At 36.7% G+C, this 19,599-nt stretch overlaps 1 protein-coding gene across 6 annotated transcripts in view; it reads left to right on the forward strand.

Annotated features, from left to right (window-relative positions):
• Positions 1-19,599, forward strand: part of RAP1GDS1 (Rap1 GTPase-GDP dissociation stimulator 1) — a 326,851-nt gene that overhangs the window by 180,176 nt on the left and 127,076 nt on the right. For 5 of the 6 annotated variants that reach the window (XM_037529845.2, XM_037529841.2, XM_054687846.1 and 2 more), the window contains one exon: positions 12,018-12,164. The exons of the other annotated variant lie outside the window; for it this stretch is intronic. In XM_037529845.2, coding sequence (XP_037385742.1) covers positions 12,018-12,164 — 147 coding nt within the window. The remainder of the gene's footprint in view (positions 1-12,017; positions 12,165-19,599) is intronic. 6 annotated transcript variants of the gene reach the window in all.

Here is a 19,599-nt window from a genome sequence, read left to right on the forward strand (position 1 = left end):
CCTGCCTGTTATAAATTGGTTCTGCCATCAGCTGCATCAACACAAAACAATATAAACTTTATTGGGAAGGAACTTTAATACAACTAGGAAACAAAACAGGAAAGGCAAAGAATCTAGTTTCTAAATCAAGCACCCAAAGTTACCCGTCCCTCTGTGGGTGAAACTCCATCCAAATGGGATTGGCCCAGAGCAAGGCCCCAAAGCCTGCCACAAATCCAAAGCATCTTCCAGTGGGTACCCACAGAAAAGGGTCAGAAACAACCAGACAAGCCTGGAAGGAAAAGAGCAAAATCAAAATCAAGATAAAAGTTGCCATTGTCACCTCCCCACCGGTCTTACCCGCATCTCTGTCACCCAGTCCACAACCAAAAGGCAAGCACAGTTTCTTCACGTGTCTCTAGGCTCCATGAGCCTCCTTTAGGTCTCCTCCTGGATCTCCATCCTGCTTTTTTGCTCCCTCCCTTGGGTGGGGCAGGGAACCTGGAACCCCCCCCCCTTTTCCTGGGGACCACCCTGTTAAAATAGATTGACAAAAGCAAGAAAAAAAAAGATAGATACCTAATACCATATACATTTTTTCAGTAACTTGTTCATATGGCTTTAGATGTTACCTTGAATTTTGCAAAGAAGTCTAGTCATTCACTGGGAGAATATATTGTTTTCTCCAAGGAGAAAAGATAAGTAGACCAGTCTTCCTGGAACAAGATCTTATCAAGAGAAATTTAGATAAAAGCCTAGAAGTAAATTTGTTTGTTAGCATAGGCCAGGTTAATTATTATTTTCTTCATACAGCACAAGTAAACACATTTAAACAAAGCAAAGCACCAATTTTTTTAATACTCAAACCTTAAGGCATGTATGCTCTAAACCATTAAATTTTGAATTAGTTTTTCTTTACCACAATTTTAGATCGCGATCTCAAAATTTAGGATTTTCTAGAGGCGCCATTTATAATTAATCCTCCAGAGGCAAAAAAGCAAGAACAAAGAGATCTCTTAATTTCCATTTAAAATTTTTGGCCACATGCACTAATTTTAAGAAACAGTTATTTTTATCAATATTTGCAAAAACACTGAGAAACTATAATTTAGTAAACTCCAGTTCCTTAATAACAATTTTTTAAAAGTTTGACACATCCATTTAGGCAAGTTTTTAATATTCTTTTTATATCAAGCAGGTTTTTAATTACATAGAAATTAGAATCCTTACATAGAACAAGTATTCAATTTTAAACCTTATTTAAAACCTAGGGTCCAACAAAGACCACGATTTCAGAGTTAAGCAGTTTGTACTAACTTTCGTAGATAAGAAAAGCATTTTGAGTTTGTATTTTTTTTTCCTTTTCAGAACCTTGTGTGGGGAGGACAGGAGAAGAGGAAGAATAAGATCTTCCTTTACAGTTTGCCTGTTTTCAGACTCTTATCAGAAATTAATTAGTCTTAATAAGAAATCACGTTTTATAGCTCGTTAGTGAAAGGTCCATGCCGGAGGCCGGAATGCAAAAGTCTTTCAGGAACAGGAATGCGGAACCCTGCCTAGAGGATTCAGACAATGAACCTTCCCCCTTCCTACCAATTTTTTTTTTTTTTTTTGTTCAGACAAACAAACTCCCTCCACCCTATAAACTTTTTCCCGCCATATGCAGCTTCACTAACCCCCACCTTGGGTTCGTGAGGTCTGCTGGGGTGCAATAAAATTTTCCTCTCCCTTGAGAAATTCAGCCTGGCTTTCCTTTTCTTTACCACGCCAAACCTTTTAGTTAGCAAGTGCAAAGTAACTCAGCAGTTTTTTTGTTTTTTTTTTTCTCAAGGTGGACAAAGGGAGAGTCTAATTCCCCCACAGCTGGAAGGCAGCAGAGACATACCAATGATCTGAACACTAGAGAAAAAGTCCAGGCAGCTGCTTGTTGAGACAAGAGGCATTTCCTCACCAGCCAGCTATAGTAGCTTTTTTACTTTTTAGTCCCCAGCATTTTACTTTTTGCCTTGACTGTGACCAAAGACAGTGGAGTAGGCATTGCCTGACCCATGATTACGAACACAAACGCAACAAGGACAACAGACACCAGGAACAAAACAAAAATAGCCTTTTCGAACTTTCCCCAAAAGGGGAACCTGCCCCCAGTGGTGCCCCACAGGGGTTAAGGATAACCAATCAGAGGTCCCTGGGTAAAGACAAACACCAAAGTTTTAAGAATAACAAACACAAGAAACTAACCAAAAACAAATTTTTCAAATGGGCCCCATACAAATGTTACCCCAGTGCTGCCCCACAGGGGATAGCCAATCAGGTGGTCCGGGGACATCTCCCACGGTCCACGCCAGAGGCTCTCGTCAGTGTGTCCACCTGAACTTCTCCCAGCTACAAAATTACAGGTTTGCAAACAATTACAGCTTCCACAGGTACTAAGTACAAATAGCTTCTACAGGTACAGAGTACAAAAGATATAGGTACTCAGTACAAACAGCTTTCACAGGTACAGAGTACAAAAAATATAGGTACTCAGTACAAACAGCTTTCACAGGTACAGAGCACAAAAGATACAGGTACTCAGTACAAACAGCTTTCACAGGTACAGAGCACAAAAGATACAGGTACTCAGTACAAATACAGGTCTGCAGAACAGAAACATCTTACCTGGGTGAGTGTTGGCACTCACCTGTCGTGCACGCTTTAATGGCTCCCTTCAGCTGTTTGGTAGTTGGGGTCTGTGCTAGCTGATCCCGGATAAGCCCCCAAACGTTGTGCCCAAGATCAACAGACTCGGCGAGCATAGCCTCCAAAAATCCAAAGACAGCTGATACAAACGCAAAAGGGAGTTTATTACAAACTTGAGTCCAGGCTCATGGCACATACCAATGCACCGGCAGATATCGAGAGCCCCGAACAGAGGAAGCAGGGGTCTTAAACAGGGTCACAAGCAGGCGTGAATTTTGAAACGAGCTGGCAATTACTCATTGGCTACTACAAAGGCATTTTGGCGCGCGCGGTTACAGTTTCAAACTGATTGGATGGTTAGAGATGCTGTCCCATTTATGGATAGGACTGCCCTCATTGGTGGCTGGGGTGGTCTGCTTTTTTGTCACCAAGTGGAGTGAGGGTTGTGACTGTTGAAACTATCTCCAGAATGCGGCTGTACAAGGACTAACATATCAAGGTGGAGGATATACAAAATGGTGAAACCTCGGCTAAGCTTGGTTCCACACTTTCTTCTTAGGGCAATTTGCCAGAGTCACCCTTTTTTCTTCCGTGTCCCAGTTCTCTCAGGAACCTGCCGCTTTTCCTCCCTATTAACTTTTTTTTAATGGGAGTTCTTACTCGCAGCGTTTCCTTGCCGCCATGTTGATGACGTCCTGGTCCTAATATTAAAAGCTTTTAACTAACCTTACTGCAATTCTTAAGTTAACATTTCAAATTTTAGGAAACACAGAAACTCTAATTTACACTCTCAAAACCTGGGTTAGTTTTTAGATTTCATCATTAAAGGTTATTTTCATTCAGCTCCCCAGAGGCCTTAGCTATTACATGTCTCTCACTCTTCTTTACTTTTTCTTGTATTGAATATAAATCTCACTTTAAAAAAATAAAGATTTATTTATGCATAAAGAACTTGGTACAGGCCAGAGGAGTGGGGGTGAGAGGATTCATCAGAGACAGAGTGGGGAACAGAACAGGCAGATTGACCATAGTGCACGACTGAGGGGAGCAGTGGGCAAGACAGGAGAGGTCTACTGCGCCATGTGGGTTGCTCCCTGGCTGGCCAGGGATTGAACTCGTGCTGCAGAGGCTGCAGACAACCTCATAAGTTGTGTCTTAAACCCCTTGTGCCACCAGGGAGGCCCAAATGTCACTTTATTTATTTATTTATTTATTTATTAAGACTTATTTATTTATACAAGCACTGGGTAACTGGGTACAGTCAGAATCGCGGGAGGCTAAGAGAATTCATGAGACCCAGAGCGGGAAACAAAACAGGCAGAATGATGAAATACACTGCTGAGGGGGGCAGTGGCCATGGCAGGAGAGGTCTGTCGCACCATGTGGGACCCTCCCCAGCAGGTGGGGATAGAACCGGTGCTGCAGAGGCTGTGGGCAGCTTCGCAGCCCAGCGCTTAACCACTGTGCCACCAGGGGAGGCCCAAATGTCACTTTCTTAACCCTTAATTAGTTATTAAAATTACTATGACATGAATTAATTGCCTAGAAAAAGGTTTATATTAAAATTCTGTTCACTAGTGGTGAGGGAGTAAAAGTGAGGAAGCTTGTATGTGGTATTTTCTGTTTCCTCTGAAGTAGGAATTAAGGTTTTTCTTAAAAATGCAGAAGTTGGGGATTAGGGATTTAGAAAGCTGTGACTTCGGATTGGTCATCATGGGTAACGTGACAGGGATGTGTTAAATGAATGTGCAGCCGTTTTAGGACTTGTCCATGCTTAATTTTATTATTTTAAAAAGTTAAATGAAAGGTCATGCAATTTGTTTATTCTGTGCTGTGATTCTAAGTATAACAGACACACAGATCAATGGAACAGAATACTAGCCAAGATATAAACCTAAACTTTTTTTTTTTTTTGAAGATTTTTATTTATTTATTTATACAAGCACTGGGTACAGTCAGAGGTGTGGGAGGGTGAGCAAATTCACCAGAGCCAGAGCGGAGAGTAGAACAGAGAGAGTGATGAAGTACACTGCTGAGGGGAGCAGTGGGAGGCACGAGAGGTGCTGCACACCATGTGGGACCCTCACCCGGTGGCTGGGGAGCAGCCGGGGATAGAACCGGCACTGCAGAGGCTGTGGGCTGCTTCGCAACCCAGCGCTCAACCGCTGCGCCACCGGGGAGGCCCTAAACCTAAACTTTTATACATAGACAGTCTGACAAATGTACTGTGAGTATACAATGGAGAAAAGAAAGTGTCTTTAAGTGGTGTTGGGAAAACTTAGCAGCCATATGTAAAAAAATGAACCTAGACCACTTTCTCACACCATGTACAACAATTAACTAAAAATTGATTACAGATTTGGTGTAAGACCTGAAACCATAAAATAAGTGGAAGAAAATATAGACTCTGAGAACTTGCCTTCAGGTACTCAACCTGATGACAAGAAAAGCAAAAATAACAAAAAACAAATGAGAATAAATCAAACTAAAAAGCTTTTTCACAAGGAAAGAAGCTCATTAAAATGAAAAGGTACCCTTCCGAATGGGAGAAAATATTTATGCATTGTTCATCGTACATCTAACAAGGGACTAATTGTCAAGAGATCACAAGGAATTCATATACTCAACAACAATAGCAACAACGAAGGAACCCAGTAAAAAAATGGGCAGGAGAACTAAATAGACAACCTCCAAAGAAGACATATAGATGGTCAACAGGCATATGAAAAAATGTTCATGTCTTATTGTTAGGAAATGAAAATCATTGAGTTTTTATAGTTAGATTCCCAGGGTTAGTTTGGTTTTGATTTATAATAATAATATAATTTAAAAAAATAAATCAAACCCAGATGAGATATCATTTCATACCAATGAGAATGGCACAAAAAGTGTTGGCTAGGATATGGAGGTAACTCTTCTATGCTGTTGGTGCGAATGTAGACTGGTTCAACCCCTGTGAAAAACAGAATGGCGTTTTCTCAAAGTAGTAAGGATCTATGTATATGATCCAGCCATTCTACTCCTCAGTTCTCTACCCAAAGAATCCAAAAACACTAATTTTGAGGGATATTTGCACTTAAGTGTTCTTTTCAACACTTTTAACAACAGCCAAGTTATGTAAACATCAGTGCCCAATTACAGGTGAATGTATTAATACTATCTGTGTACATAGTGGGATGCTTGCTACTCAATTGTAAAGAAAAATTTGATCTCTTACCATTGGAAACAACCTGGATGGAACTGGAGTTTACTATACTAAGCAAAAAAGTCAGAAAGAGGGCCTCCCCGGTGGTCAACAAATGCATAGTACATAGCTGGCATATAATATGTCTTGAACAACAAATGGTTAGACTATTTCAGGAAGCATACAAGTAAATAAAAAATTAGGATGTATTGATGCCGGTGTGCGCTGTGAATTTAGCCCTTAAACCACCACAGGTTCTTTATATATAATACATTGTATAAAATACATTCTATATATATATATATATATAATACATTGTTTACATCTTTTTTTCATTTTTGCACAATGTATGCATTTTCATCTTGGCTATAGTCCCCATACAATTCCTACCCCCTTGTTTTGATCCTACTCCCTCCTCCCCCCACCCTGTAGTGTGTCCCTGGTTTATAGTTGCTTGTGGATTTTCATTTTTACTTTATTAGAATTAGGCAATGTGGATGGAGCTGGAAGGAGTCATGCTCAGCGAAATAAGCCAGAAAGAAAAAAAAAAAAAATACCAGATGGTCTTACTCATAGCAGGAATTTAGAAAACCTAAATAAGGGACCAGGAAAAACAAAAAAAAAAAAAAAAAAAAAAAAAAACACAGGTTCTTGTCCCACGAAGCTGTAAAAAGGAATTCACAGACATTTAGATATGTAAGTAGAGAGAAACAAACTTTAAGAAAGTAAAGTTTATTTAAAGGAAGAAAATAAGAACAAGGGCCTCTCCTGGTTGCGCAGGCGGTTGAGTGCAGCGCTGTGAAGCTGTCTGCAGCCTCTACAGCGCAAATCCCACATGGCGTGGCAGACCACTCCTGTCTTGCCAGCTGCTCCCCTCAGCAGTGTATTTCAGTCAGTCTGCCTGTTGCTGCCCGCCCTGTCACTGGTAAATCCTCTCACCCTCCTATACATCTGGCCTGTACCCCGGTTCTTTTATGCATGAATAAATAAATCTTTTAAAAAAACAGTAAGGACTACCAAATACACTGTACTTGGGATTGGGCAAGGAAGCCATTGTGTGGGCCCCCGTCTAGGAGTGTTTAACTTTTCCTCTCTCTTCTCTTACCTCCCCTGACCCAAGGTGTATTCTCAGTTTTATTGTTTTTGTTTAGTGCTCCTGGAGTTTCTGACCTCATCTTGGGAGTATGTTTTGTTTAGCACCTCTTAGAATTTACTGTCCTTATCTCAGAAGCCTCATTAACTCTCCTTAAGTCCCTACCTGCACCTTCTCTGAAGCTGCCTAATTAACCCTAACTTGCCCTGGGACTCACTATAACACATCACTATAGTTGTATTCAGTGGTTATTTTTTAGGTACTGTTCTCAGCTTTGGTGTTTACCTTAGATCTGCAAATGAAGTGCCAACTTGGTAACATTTTTCTCATTTCTAAGACTAATTACCATGGCATACAAGTTATATTGTTTCCTGATTTGGGTTACTGAAGTGAAAGTGTGGTATCTCTCTAGCAGGTAAGCCCTGCTCTTACCTAGTACAAATAAAACAAGTTCATACTCGTGATAGAAACTGCTTTGTGGTTCAGTTCATTATTAAGGATGTAGGATGACTTAAAGAGTTTGTGGGATACCTCATGATGTTGGAAAATTTATATTGTATTTCTAGAGGTGGCAACTCAGGATGCTTCAAAAGATACAAGTTATTCCAAGAAGAATGAAAAGTGAATCTACATTCAGGCATATGAAAGTTTAGGATAAAACTTTTCAAAATTATTTAAATATATATATTTTTAAAGATTTATTTATTTATACAAGCACTGGGTACAGTCAGAGCATGGGAGGGTGAGAGAATTCACCACAGCCAGAGCGGGGAAAAGAACAGGCAGACTGACGAAGAAATACACTGCTGAGGGGAGCAATGGGCGCGGCAGGAGAGGTCTGCACGCCATGTGGGACCCTCGCCTTCCCGCCGGGAATCAAACCGGCGCTGCAGAGGCTGCAGGCAGCTTCACAGCCAGCGCTCAACCGCTGCGCCACTGGGGAAGCCCAAAACTTTTCAAAATTATTTTAATAGAAGATAGTAATACTAATTTTAATACAACACTGAGCATTACATTTACTTTCACTGTGGAAAAACGGTTTATACGGAAATAGCACCATGACAAATGTTTTCTATATTTTAAATGAATTGTAATAAGGCCTTCATAGACTGACTCTTTAAATGTTTTTAGTGATATAAAAGAAAACAGCATTATAATACTCCTTTACATCTGCAAATTCTAGAAAATACTTCTATAAAAAATTCTTAACCCTTATTTCCCTGATTGATCTGTCAAAAATAAAAGATAGGAAAAATAAGGGAGGAACTGCGTAAGCATTCATATAGTGGTAGTTTACTCAAATATCCATTACTATCCTTTCCTTGTCTTTTCAAATTTGCTAATAATTTATAATATAGAAATTGAGTTTATGGTCTACAACCAAATATTAATGTAACACAAGTAAAAGAGCCGTGTTGTACACAATCCAAAATGGTAGGTGGGGAGGGATGGATGGAAGAAGGAAGCAAAGAAAGGGAAGGAAAACTGTGACCTTGAAACACAAAATGAGCCTCCATGATGGCCTACAAGTTAAGTCTCAGTGGTATCACCACTAAGACCCACGTTCGATACCCCGCCACTGAGCTAATCCACATATGGCACAGCAGACCTCTCCTTTCTTACCCACTGTGCCCCTTAGCAGTGTATTTCAGTTAATCTGCCTTTTTTGCTCCCTACTCTGTCTCTGGTGAATCCTCTCATCACCCCTAAATCCCTCCCCCTGCCTGTAGCACCTATGGCCTAACCCCAGTTAATTTTATTGTGGGTATAATTTCTTGCATCAGATTCATTTAAGCAAATTTACAAAATTTGTATTAAAACTTTTTGAATTGTTGAAATTTGTGAATATAAATAGGTGAGTGTTGATAGGAGGGCAGCTTAGCTTTTAAAATTCACTGCAAATGGTCTCCATGTACTTTCTAAGTATTAGTTCCTGAATATATGCAATTCTGGCTTAGTTTATTGTCTTAGATTTCTGAGTCCTTTGAGTCCTAACCATGAATGATACATAATTTTAAAGCCCACATTTACTCAGTAATTAGAATCAGAATTAATTTAGCTTTGTCATTTAGAGAGGGGATGTAATTTACATCCATGTTATTGACAGCATGATCATTTAGATTTATACCTTATGTTAAATTTTCTTTGCTATCACCCAGATATAAACTGACCAAGAATTTTGATAATTTATGTTTGTGTTATTGGAAAACAAAACTTTAGAAATTAAATTTCTATGTAAGTTGCAACCAGTGTTCTTGGATGAATCATCTGACAATGTGTTTCCTGTGATTATATGTAGCAATTAGGATAGAGTTTTGTCCCCAATCTTTGAAATTATACTGTGAAACTAAATAGAAAAAAAATCTATCTCATTTTAGTATCAATTTCCTTAACATTATCAAATAGTGAAGTTAGTATTTATGAGACTAAGTCTTTATATATATATAATTTGTGTAAGTATACTGTAACAAATTACATATATAAAGTTTCATTGCCTAATTGGATTCAGCAGCAATTATAAAGATAGGACCTTAGTTTTGATTCTTTTGTTAAGAAAAAATATTTCATTTACTAATCATAGCTGTAATTCTTTTGTTAGTCATTTATTTTACTAATACTTTTGTTAGGCATCTAAAGTTGCACTGTCCATTATGGCAGCCACTGCCCGATAGCTACTGCTAACCTGAATTGACATATAAATGTAAAATATACTCATATCTCAAAGATAATGCAAAAAAGAAAATGTAAAATATTAATTTGAATATTGATTACATATTTGAATGACCATATTTTTGATGTATTTGAATAAAACAAAACTAAAATTAATTTTTCATCTGTTTTATTTAGCATTTTTAATATGACAACTATTAAATATAAATTCAATTTGACTCATATTTCTAAATCTTTCCATATCTGTGTTAAAGCTTAGAAAGTCTTTTCAAGGGCCTCCCCTGGTGGCATAGGCGGTTGAGCTATGAAGCTGTCTGCGGCCTCTGCAACGCCAGTTCGATACCAGCCAACTGGCAAGGGTCCCACATGGCGTGGCAGACCTCTCCTGTCTCACACACTGCTCCCCTCAGCAGTGTATTTTGTCAGTCTGCCTGTTCTGTTCCCTGCTCTGTCTCTAGTGAATCCTCTCACCCTTCCATGCATCTGACCTGTACCCCAGGTCTTGTACAAATAAATAAATAAATCTTTAAAAAAAAAAAAAAAAGAAAGTCTTTTCAAGCTGGGCCACCCTGGTGGTGCAGGGGGTTAAGCCACAACCTCTGAGGCTATCCGCAGCCTCTGCAGCATGAGTTAGATCCTCAGCCAAGGAGCTACCCACATGGCACAGCAGACCTCTTCTGACTCGCCTGCTGCTCCCCTTAGCAGTATATTTCAGTCTGTCTGCCTGTTCTGTTCTGTTCCCCAGTCTGCCTCTGGTGAATCTTCTTACCCTTCAGGCTTCTGGCCTGTGTCCCAGTTCATGTATGCATAAATATATCTTAAAAAAAAAAAAAAGAAAGTCTTTTAAAGCTATTCATAATATTATTATTTTTTTTTTTTTTTTTTTTTTTTGGTGGGACGCTCGCCGGTGGCCAGGGATCAAACTGGCACTGCAGAGGCTGCGGGCAACCTCGCAACCCACCGCTCAACCACTGAGCCACCAAGGGAGGCCCGCTATTCATAATACTCTAACAGTTGAAAGACATTTGTTCTGTGTAATGTAGATATATACTAAACAGAAGTATGCTTGACCATCACTTGACCACTGACTTGAAGTACATTTGTGTGCTCTAGAATGAATAAGGAAAAATGAAATACAAACTACCAAGAGTTGAAAAAGGGAACAACATGTTTATGGACTATAAAAAAAAAGTCATTAGTGAGGGTACAGAGAAAAAGAAATCCTCATATACACTGCTGTGGGGGTGGAAATGTGTACTGGTCCAGCCCATATGGAAACACTATTGTAGGTTTCTTATATTAGATGAAAAAAAAAATAGCAGACATTGTTTAAAAATGAACAATGATGTAAAAAGTATGTAAAATAATTAATTTTAAAAGTCAATAAATTCTGCCAAGACTGAAAAATAAAATAGATGGATTTACCATATGATTCACCAATTACCCTCCTCCGTATGTGCCCAAAGGATGCAGAACAACAATTCAAAAGGATACATGTACTCCTATTTTGTTGTGACACTATTTACAATGGACAAGTTATGGAATCAACCTAGATGCCAAACAATAGGATTAAATTAAGAAGACGTGCTATTTATGCATGATATAATACTACTAGGTTGTATAAAAAAATAAACCATTTTAATTTGTCAAAGTATGATGCAACTGGAGAGTATTATGTGAAGAGAAATAATTCACAAGGAGAAAACAAATACAGGATGATATCACTAATATATAGGCTATAGAGAAACAAACCTGCAAAACTAAACCAAAACAAACTTAGAAATATGGCTGCAGAATTGAGGTCACTGGAAGGAGAGGCAAAATGGGAGTGGGGACAAAGTAGGCAGTGGGGCAGTGGTCTATGATAATAACCATGTTTTATGATGGGCGTGGTGTGGTAACATACATCTGAGGAGATAGGGATCTATTTCCTTAAATTAAAAAATATTTTAAAATGCATTAATTGTGATCTAGAATTATGCTGAGCTCAAGAGTTCTTGATAATAGCTTATTTTAAAACCACTGATTAAAAAAAAAGAGTGGTTTATAAGCTAAGAAAAAGATTTCCAGTACAGCATCTGTACCTCTTTTGTCTCTTACACAGAACTGTTGTTTGTAAAAGAGGGACCAAAAAATTTTATGTCATGTCATAAAGTCTTAGGACATAGAGACCTTAAGCTTCTATATAATGCCAATGAGAATAATCTTTTTCTCTTAAAAAATTATTGTCTCTTCTTCCCATCCCACTCCCATTTCCATGTTTGTTTTGTTTTCCAAAAAGACATTCAATCCCCTGTGTAGGTTTATTTTCAACTTACAGAATATAGAATGACACTGTTAATGTTTTGTATTTGAACTTGCAAGGTACCTTTCATTTTTCTTTTATTTTTAATTTAACTCTTTGTTTTACAGATGAGGGCAGAAGTGCAGTTGACCAAGCAGGTGGTGCACAGATTGTAATTGACCATTTAAGGTCACTGTGCTGTATAACAGATCCCGCCAATGAGAAGCTCTTGACTGTCTTTTGTGGCATGCTGATGAACTATAGCAATGAGAATGGTAAAGAAAACTGAAAACTTGCTTTATCTGTGGGGGAAGAATTAAAAATAACCATTACTATAATAGAAATTAAAAATTTTGTAAAAAATTATATCAAATAAATCATAAGTGGCATAAGCTTTTAATTAAATTACAATGTCTCAGAAATACCAAGTGGTCTCCTTTACCAAATGGGAGTCATTTTTGAATGGTTGCCCATGTTAATATCAAAAACATAAAACAACATTATGGCATGGTTTAAAAAATCTTGATACGAACATTTTAAAAATAAACAATATTAAAATAGCTTCATTGTTATTACTTTGCATTAAAACCAGAAGTAGCTTTGAAACATAAACACTGTACATACAAGTAAAATTATTTTATCTAGATACTTGTAAGAATAAAAAAAAATTAATGAAATCTTACCTTATCCATAAGAAACTTGAGAAGTTACAGATTTGAAATGTGTTATTTATCAACACAAGTTTCTTTTTTCTGTAAAGTATTGTATTCTTAGAATCTAACAACAAACGTCATGTTAACAATTTTCAGATAGCCTGAGTTTGTTAATTAAGCAAACTTAAAAACAGTAATATGAAGTCTTCACTTACTTATATTTATTTTCACTATACTTTTATGTCTTACAAAAACCCATTTATTTGTCTTTGTTTTTGAATTACTGTTTGAATCCTACAATTAAATCTTTGTTTGATTCTTAGAGTCTAACATATGTAAAGTATTTGTTTTGTTTTATCATGACATTTTAAGTTGTTGTCTTTGGCAGTCCATTTTATTTACATATTATGTTATAATACTCTTTGAAACACATGACCTTTTGGGCATGTTCATGGGTTTTCCATTTTTAATATTCATGAGTACAGAGAAATTCTCAATATTATAAAAAGAATAAGCATTGATAACAAATAGTTTCTGATATTGGCTTTGGTGTTTGGGACAATACATTGTGGTCACTGTGACAAAATGAAGAGCTTTTGTCCCATTGAAAGGGGTAGGCCGGGCCTCCCCTGCTGGTGCAGCAGGTGAGCGCTGGGCTACGAAGCTGCCCACAGCCTCTGCAGCACCTGTTCATCCCCGGCCACTGGCGAGGGTCCCACATGGTGCACAGACCTCTCCTGTTGCGTCCGCAGCTCCCCTCAGCAGTGTATTTCATCAGTCTGCCTGTTTTGTTCCCTGCTCTGGCTCTGGTGAATTCTCTCACCCTCCCATGCTTCTGACTATACCCAGTGCTTGTATAAATAAATAAGTAAATCTTTAAAAAAAAAAAAAAAAAGAAAGGGAAAAAAAGAAAGGGGAAGGCCACTATTGCCCTCTAGCCAATTGTTTCTATTGGCAGTTCAGCCAAGTACTGACAGGTACTTTCACTTGGAATGGAGGGGAAGCTGAAAATACAGTGTTTCCTGTGACATCTGATTTTTAAATGTTATTTTACATTTGCCTAAAAATTACTATACATGATAAACAAAACATGCCTTCAGATCACATATCCAAAGACCACCAGTTTTAAACCTCTTAACTAAGTTTATTCATAACAATAATAATAACAAAATAATGTTTATTCATCAAATGGCTTCCTTATTAAACTAGAACAAATAACAAATAGTAATCTTTATAGGGTCACTTATGTCTGTTTTCTTGCCCTTTTGTTGAAATAGTTTTGAAAAGAAAATGTCTTAGATATGAAAGGAGAAACAATTAACACAGTATAAGTAAATTACAAAATGAATAGCTAGTTCATTAGTAATTGAAATTTGACCATACTACCCAAATATCTGAATTGTGTTTAGAAATCATTGCTCAGCTATTCATGTTGTTCCCATTTTCTTCCTCTGGATTTACACTTGGACACTTGAGAAAGTGGGACAAGTGCTAAGCGAAAGATAAAGAAAGCAGCTTTTGATATCAAAGAATTAGTCTTGTTATAAATCTAACCTGTTTGTCCACTGAGGAAGCCATTGTTAAAAAATATATAAAAGCACATAAAATAACCATATGGTCTTCAAAAATATCTCTAATTCTAGTCCAAAGAATATTGTGAGTTGAGTCCCCATAAAGAATATTGCAGTATGTAGAGGAGGATGCTGAGAAGGTAATGATAAACAACATGCACATGTATGAAATACTTTTATGCAGTACATATGCATAATAGATTACATTTCTTTTGCAAAGACTTTTTCTGGTTGCAAATATTCCCCAAAATTAAATTAGATATTTTAGAAAGCTAGTTTGACTTTTCTCAGACATTATTGGAGGACTGGGGGATTTTGTTCCATTCTAAAAGCTGCAATATGAATATAGCTTGCAAAAAATACCAGATTAAAAGTTAGAAGTAAAGTTATCATTAATATTTTAAAGGGGCATATGCCAAATTTATAGCAATGTTCTTTGTTCTACTTCCTTTTATATTTGTTTGTTATGAGGATCATAGTGTGTGAAGTACTTCATTTTCTCCCTAATGCTCTTTAACTTAAATTATATTTTTTTTTGTTTATTTGTTATACGTTTTTAAAGTATCTTTGGTCTGTTGATTATTCTTTCTACCTTAAATATTAAGCCTTATTGCTTAACTTAATATCATGTGATATTGTCTACTTAAGGTAGTCACTGATACTAAAAAACAGTAGGAGAAATTTTGAAACTCAGAAAGCACTTTTTATTCGCACTGACAAATGAGGTTTGTTTTAATGTTCATTTACTATTACAGTTCAGTATATAATTATGCCTCTGCTAGTTTATGAGTAAGATATTTGATAAATACCACCTTGTTACTACAGCAGTAAAGTTAGCTCTAACCTTGGACTCAGTAACTTAAGCCTTTTTCATTGATAGGGAATTATTCTTCAGTAGATTAAAATTTTTAAGTATGAAGTACTGAAAATGATCACAGAGACCCACCAGTATGGTTTTTCTCACAAAAAAACATTTTATATTGCTAATTAGTGCTAAAAATAGATTGACCTTAGACTGAGGCTTTGCTTATCTTGACTTCTCTCTATGTAGTGGATAACTCTGAGCATATGGAAATTAATTCCATTAAATAACAAAAAAAAATTGCAAACATGCAAGGTAGATGTATTATGAAAATATTTGGTAAAGGTATTTCCATACCCTGATAAAACTGTGCAAAATCCAAAGTTCATGAGATTTCAGAGTTTTAAGTCAGAAGACTATACACCTTTAAACTATGAATTGGATATGTTCTTTTTCCCCCCTTTATTGGTGAAGCATTGAAACTTTGTATGCATAAGTAGGTGTGGAATATCTTAATAGAAAAATTTATAATGGATTAACCAGAAAAGCTGTGTTGATAATATTGTGTAAATAAATCATGATTAAATAGAATTGTAGAAATAAAACTTGACAAGATTCATACTTGGAAAAAATGCTATTAGAATAAAGTTTTTTCATTAAATAAGTTAGAAGCATTTTAGACCATTGCTCACTTAATATTAGTTGGTATTCCTTATTGACATACGTGGCAATAGCAGAAAGTGGCATTGAAAACATTCTGATAGTAATATTATGATTCTGTCGTTTAAAATTTACCATAGGTTATGAACAAATTTGATGACTCTACATATGTATACTTGAAAATTGATTGCAATTTAAATAGAAACAAACCAGTAATCTAAAGGAAATCCCCCAAATAATTTAACACCATTTCGAGGTGTTTTTATGATGAGCAACCCCGGATAATCAATAAATATCTAATTCTTTAATTGAGAATTTTTTTTCTCAGTTACATGTACAATGGAGGCTAAAAATAGAGGGAAAGAGCTATCATAAAGAAAATATAAATGAGGGTTAGTGTTGTAACAAAGACTGAAATTAATTGTTTTACATGAGCTATGTCACTGAAAAGTAGTGGAAATAAACATGCCATCAAGAACGGGAAAATGGGTTTCTTTTTAAAATTAACATAATATACACAGTCTATGACTGGCTCCTTCGACTTACCTATATCATATAGGTGATATATCAGAATGTGTATGTTTATAGGTTTACATATGTAGATTTTATCACTTACAAATAGAGCTGATTTTTCTCTCATAGTAACTCCTTGTTATTAAAAGATTAATTATCTTTTTTTGATGGTTCCTGAAATCTCTCTGAAATATTCTGATGGAAATTATCACATTTATTTGCTATGTCGACTTATGATAATGATTGAAGTTGAAGGGAGGCCATGTGTGTTATTTAGGGACATGTTATTGGAGTGTAACAACTGAATATAAGTATTAAGCATAGTACATGCATTCAGTTACTTAAAATAGGCCTGTACAATACTTTGTCTTCTAATTAAAAGGTAATTTAATGTGTAATTGATTTTAGTTGATACTTCATTACACTGGTAACAGTTTTACAAATCTGATCATATTATCCATTGTACTAGTTAATCCAGTGACTTGATTTACTTGATTTCTCTTCATATTTAAAATAATAAAAAAGTGTGGTCTGAGCTACTTGTTTATCCATATAATTGGTATTTTTTTAATAAGAAAAGAAACATGTTATCATGTTATAAATTAATAAAAATTAATTCTTCTGTTTTCTAACCACACAAAAAAAGTCACTTAATACCAAACACTGTATTTTACTTGCTGAAAACTGTATAATATTTGAAAATATATATTGACTGGCTTGAAGTTGGAAATCTGTTGGTTATGCAAATGTATCTTAACATAATTTATTATATTTTTATGTGTAATTTTGTATGAAAACATTATTTTTCTAAGGTTTCATGGTAATTAGTAATATTTGTGTATTTTAAAACCAGTAAATATATTCATAAAACACAGACTTTTTTTTAGGATTTCTCTATCATTTCTTCCAACAGCATGTCATATTACAGTTGTTTCAAAATAAAGATTTTTTTACATATATGGGAAGGGAATGCACAGTGCATGATTCAAGATTTTAAAATTATTGTCTTCTATGTTAGATTTCATTTCTGGTCATTGTCAGAATATTAGAAATGAAGGTATTTCACTTTCATTTTAAATCAGAGGGGGAGTTAAACTCTAAATGATTTATAAAACAATCCAAACTTGAATTTGGAGGAATATATCATTTAAATGGTATTACCATAGAGATTTTCTTCAAACTTGGATTTTCTGAATGAGCTTCACTGTTATTGCTGGCAGTGAGTGTTCAATAAAACTTACTAGGTAGAGGGCATGCATTATCTCATTCTTTTATTGCTATTATTTAATGATGTACCATTGTTTTACAACCTTGTTCATTTTTTCACACTATTGCATTTCTTCTCTCAGCTGTGGTCTCCATAGTTTTCTCACCATTAAAGCACCGATAGTCTTCCACCATAGTCCAGTGTCCTCTACTACCCACCCCCACATCCGCTCTTGCATGCCTCAGATCTGTGGCCAGCTTTGAAATGTTTGTTTTAAGTTGTTCTTTGTTGGACCCTGTATTCCATGTATAAGTGACACCATCCAGTATTCATTTTTTTCCTGGCTTATTTTTTTTTTTAAGATTTATTTTTATTTATTTATACAAGCACTGGGTACAACCAGAAGCACGGAAGGGTGAGAGAATTCACCAGAGCCAGAGCAGGGATCAGAGCAGGCAGAAGGACCGAATAACTCTGCTGAGGGGAGCAGCGGTTGGCAGGAAAGGTCTGTGTGCCATGTGGGACCCTCCTCCGGGGGCCGGGGAACAGCCGGGGATTGAACTGGCGCTGCAGAGGCTGCAGGCAGCTTCGCAACCCAGCGCTCAACCACTGCGCCACCAGGGAGGCCCATCTCCTGGCTTATTTTTTTAGGCATAATCCCTTCTAGCTCCATTCATAGTGCAATAAATGGCATGAGTTTATCTTACTAATTTATTTTTTTAAGATTTATTTATTCATGCGTACAAGAACTAGGGTACAGGCCAGATGTCCAGGAGGGTGAGAGGATTCACCAGAGACAGAGCAAGGAACAGAACAAGCACACTCACTGAAATACACTGCTGAGTGGAGCAGCGGGCGAGACAGAAGAGGTCTGCCCTACCATGTGGGTATCTCGCTGGCCAGCAAGTATCGAACCCACAGTGCAGAGGTTGTGGACAGCTTCACAGCACTGCGCTCAACCACCTGCAACATCAGGGAAGCCCCGAGTTTGTCTTTTTTAATCATGAAAGAATATTCCATTGTGTTTTTTTTTAATTTTTTCATATTTTATTTAAATTTTAATTTTTATATTCCCCATACAATTACAACCCCCTTATTTTGACCCCAAGCCCTCCTTTCCCCACCCCCCAAACCCCCATAGAGTGTCTCTGGTTCATAGTTGTTTGTTGATTTTGATATTTTTTTTCTTATAGTTATTCTTTTTCCTGGTCCCTTATTTAAGTTTTCTAGGTTCTGCTATGAGTGAGCCCATCTGGTATTTTTCTTTTTCTTTCTGGCTTATTTCGATGAGCATGATCCCTTCCAGCTCCATCCATGTTGCTGAAAATTGCATGTGTTTATCTTTTTTGAATGCTGAGTAATATTCCATAGTGTATATGTACCACATCTTCTTGATCCAGTCATCTATTTTTGGGCATTTGGGTTGTTTCCAAATCTTAGCTATTGTAAATAGTGCTGCTATAAACATAGGGGTGCAGGTGCCCTTTGGAATTGATGTTTCTGTGTCCTCTGGGTAAATACCTAGGAGTGGAATTGCTGGATCATATGGAAGCTCTATGTTTAGTAGGTCAAGAAATCTCCACACAGCTCTCCATAGTGGTTGGACCAGTTTGCACTCCCACCAACAGTGCAGGAGAGTTGCTTTTCCTCCACATCCTCACCAACATTTGTTGTTGCTAGTTTTTTTAATATGTGCCATTCTCACTGGTGTGAGATGGTATCTCATGGTAGTTTTGATTTGCATTTCCCTGATGACAACTGATGTTGAACATTTTTTCATATGCCTGTTGGCCATTTGCATTTCCTCTTCAGAGAAGTTTCTTTTTAGCTCTTCTGACCATTTTTTGACTGGATTATTTTCTTTGTTGTTGTTCTCATCAGCTCTTTGTAGATTTTTGTGATCAGTCCTTTATCATTAGTGTTGTGTGCAAAAATGTTCTCCCAGTCGGTGGGGTTTCTCTTTGTTTTGGTTATTGTCTCTTTTGCTGTGCAGAAACTCTTTAATTTGATGTAGTCCCAGCTGTTGATCTTTGCCTTCACTATCACTGCTTTGGGTGATGTGTCTGTAAAGATGTCTTTGATGTGCATGTCACGTAGTGTTTCGCCTGTATTTCCTTCTATGTATTTTATGGTTTCAGGTCTTATGTCTAGTTCTTTAATCCATTTTGAGTTGGTTTTTGTGCATGGTGTTAGGTAGTAGTCAAGCTTCATTCTTTTGCATGTAGCAACCCAGTTTTCCCAGCACCATTTATTGAACAAACTTTCTTTGCTCCAATGCATAGTCTTTGCTCTTTTGTCAAAGAT

Source organism: Talpa occidentalis, unplaced genomic scaffold (assembly GCF_014898055.3).
Source record: "Talpa occidentalis isolate TD23 unplaced genomic scaffold, MPIMG_talOcc4v2.1 talOcc4.6, whole genome shotgun sequence".
In the NCBI taxonomy this organism is placed as follows: Eukaryota; Metazoa; Chordata; class Mammalia; order Eulipotyphla; family Talpidae; genus Talpa; species Talpa occidentalis.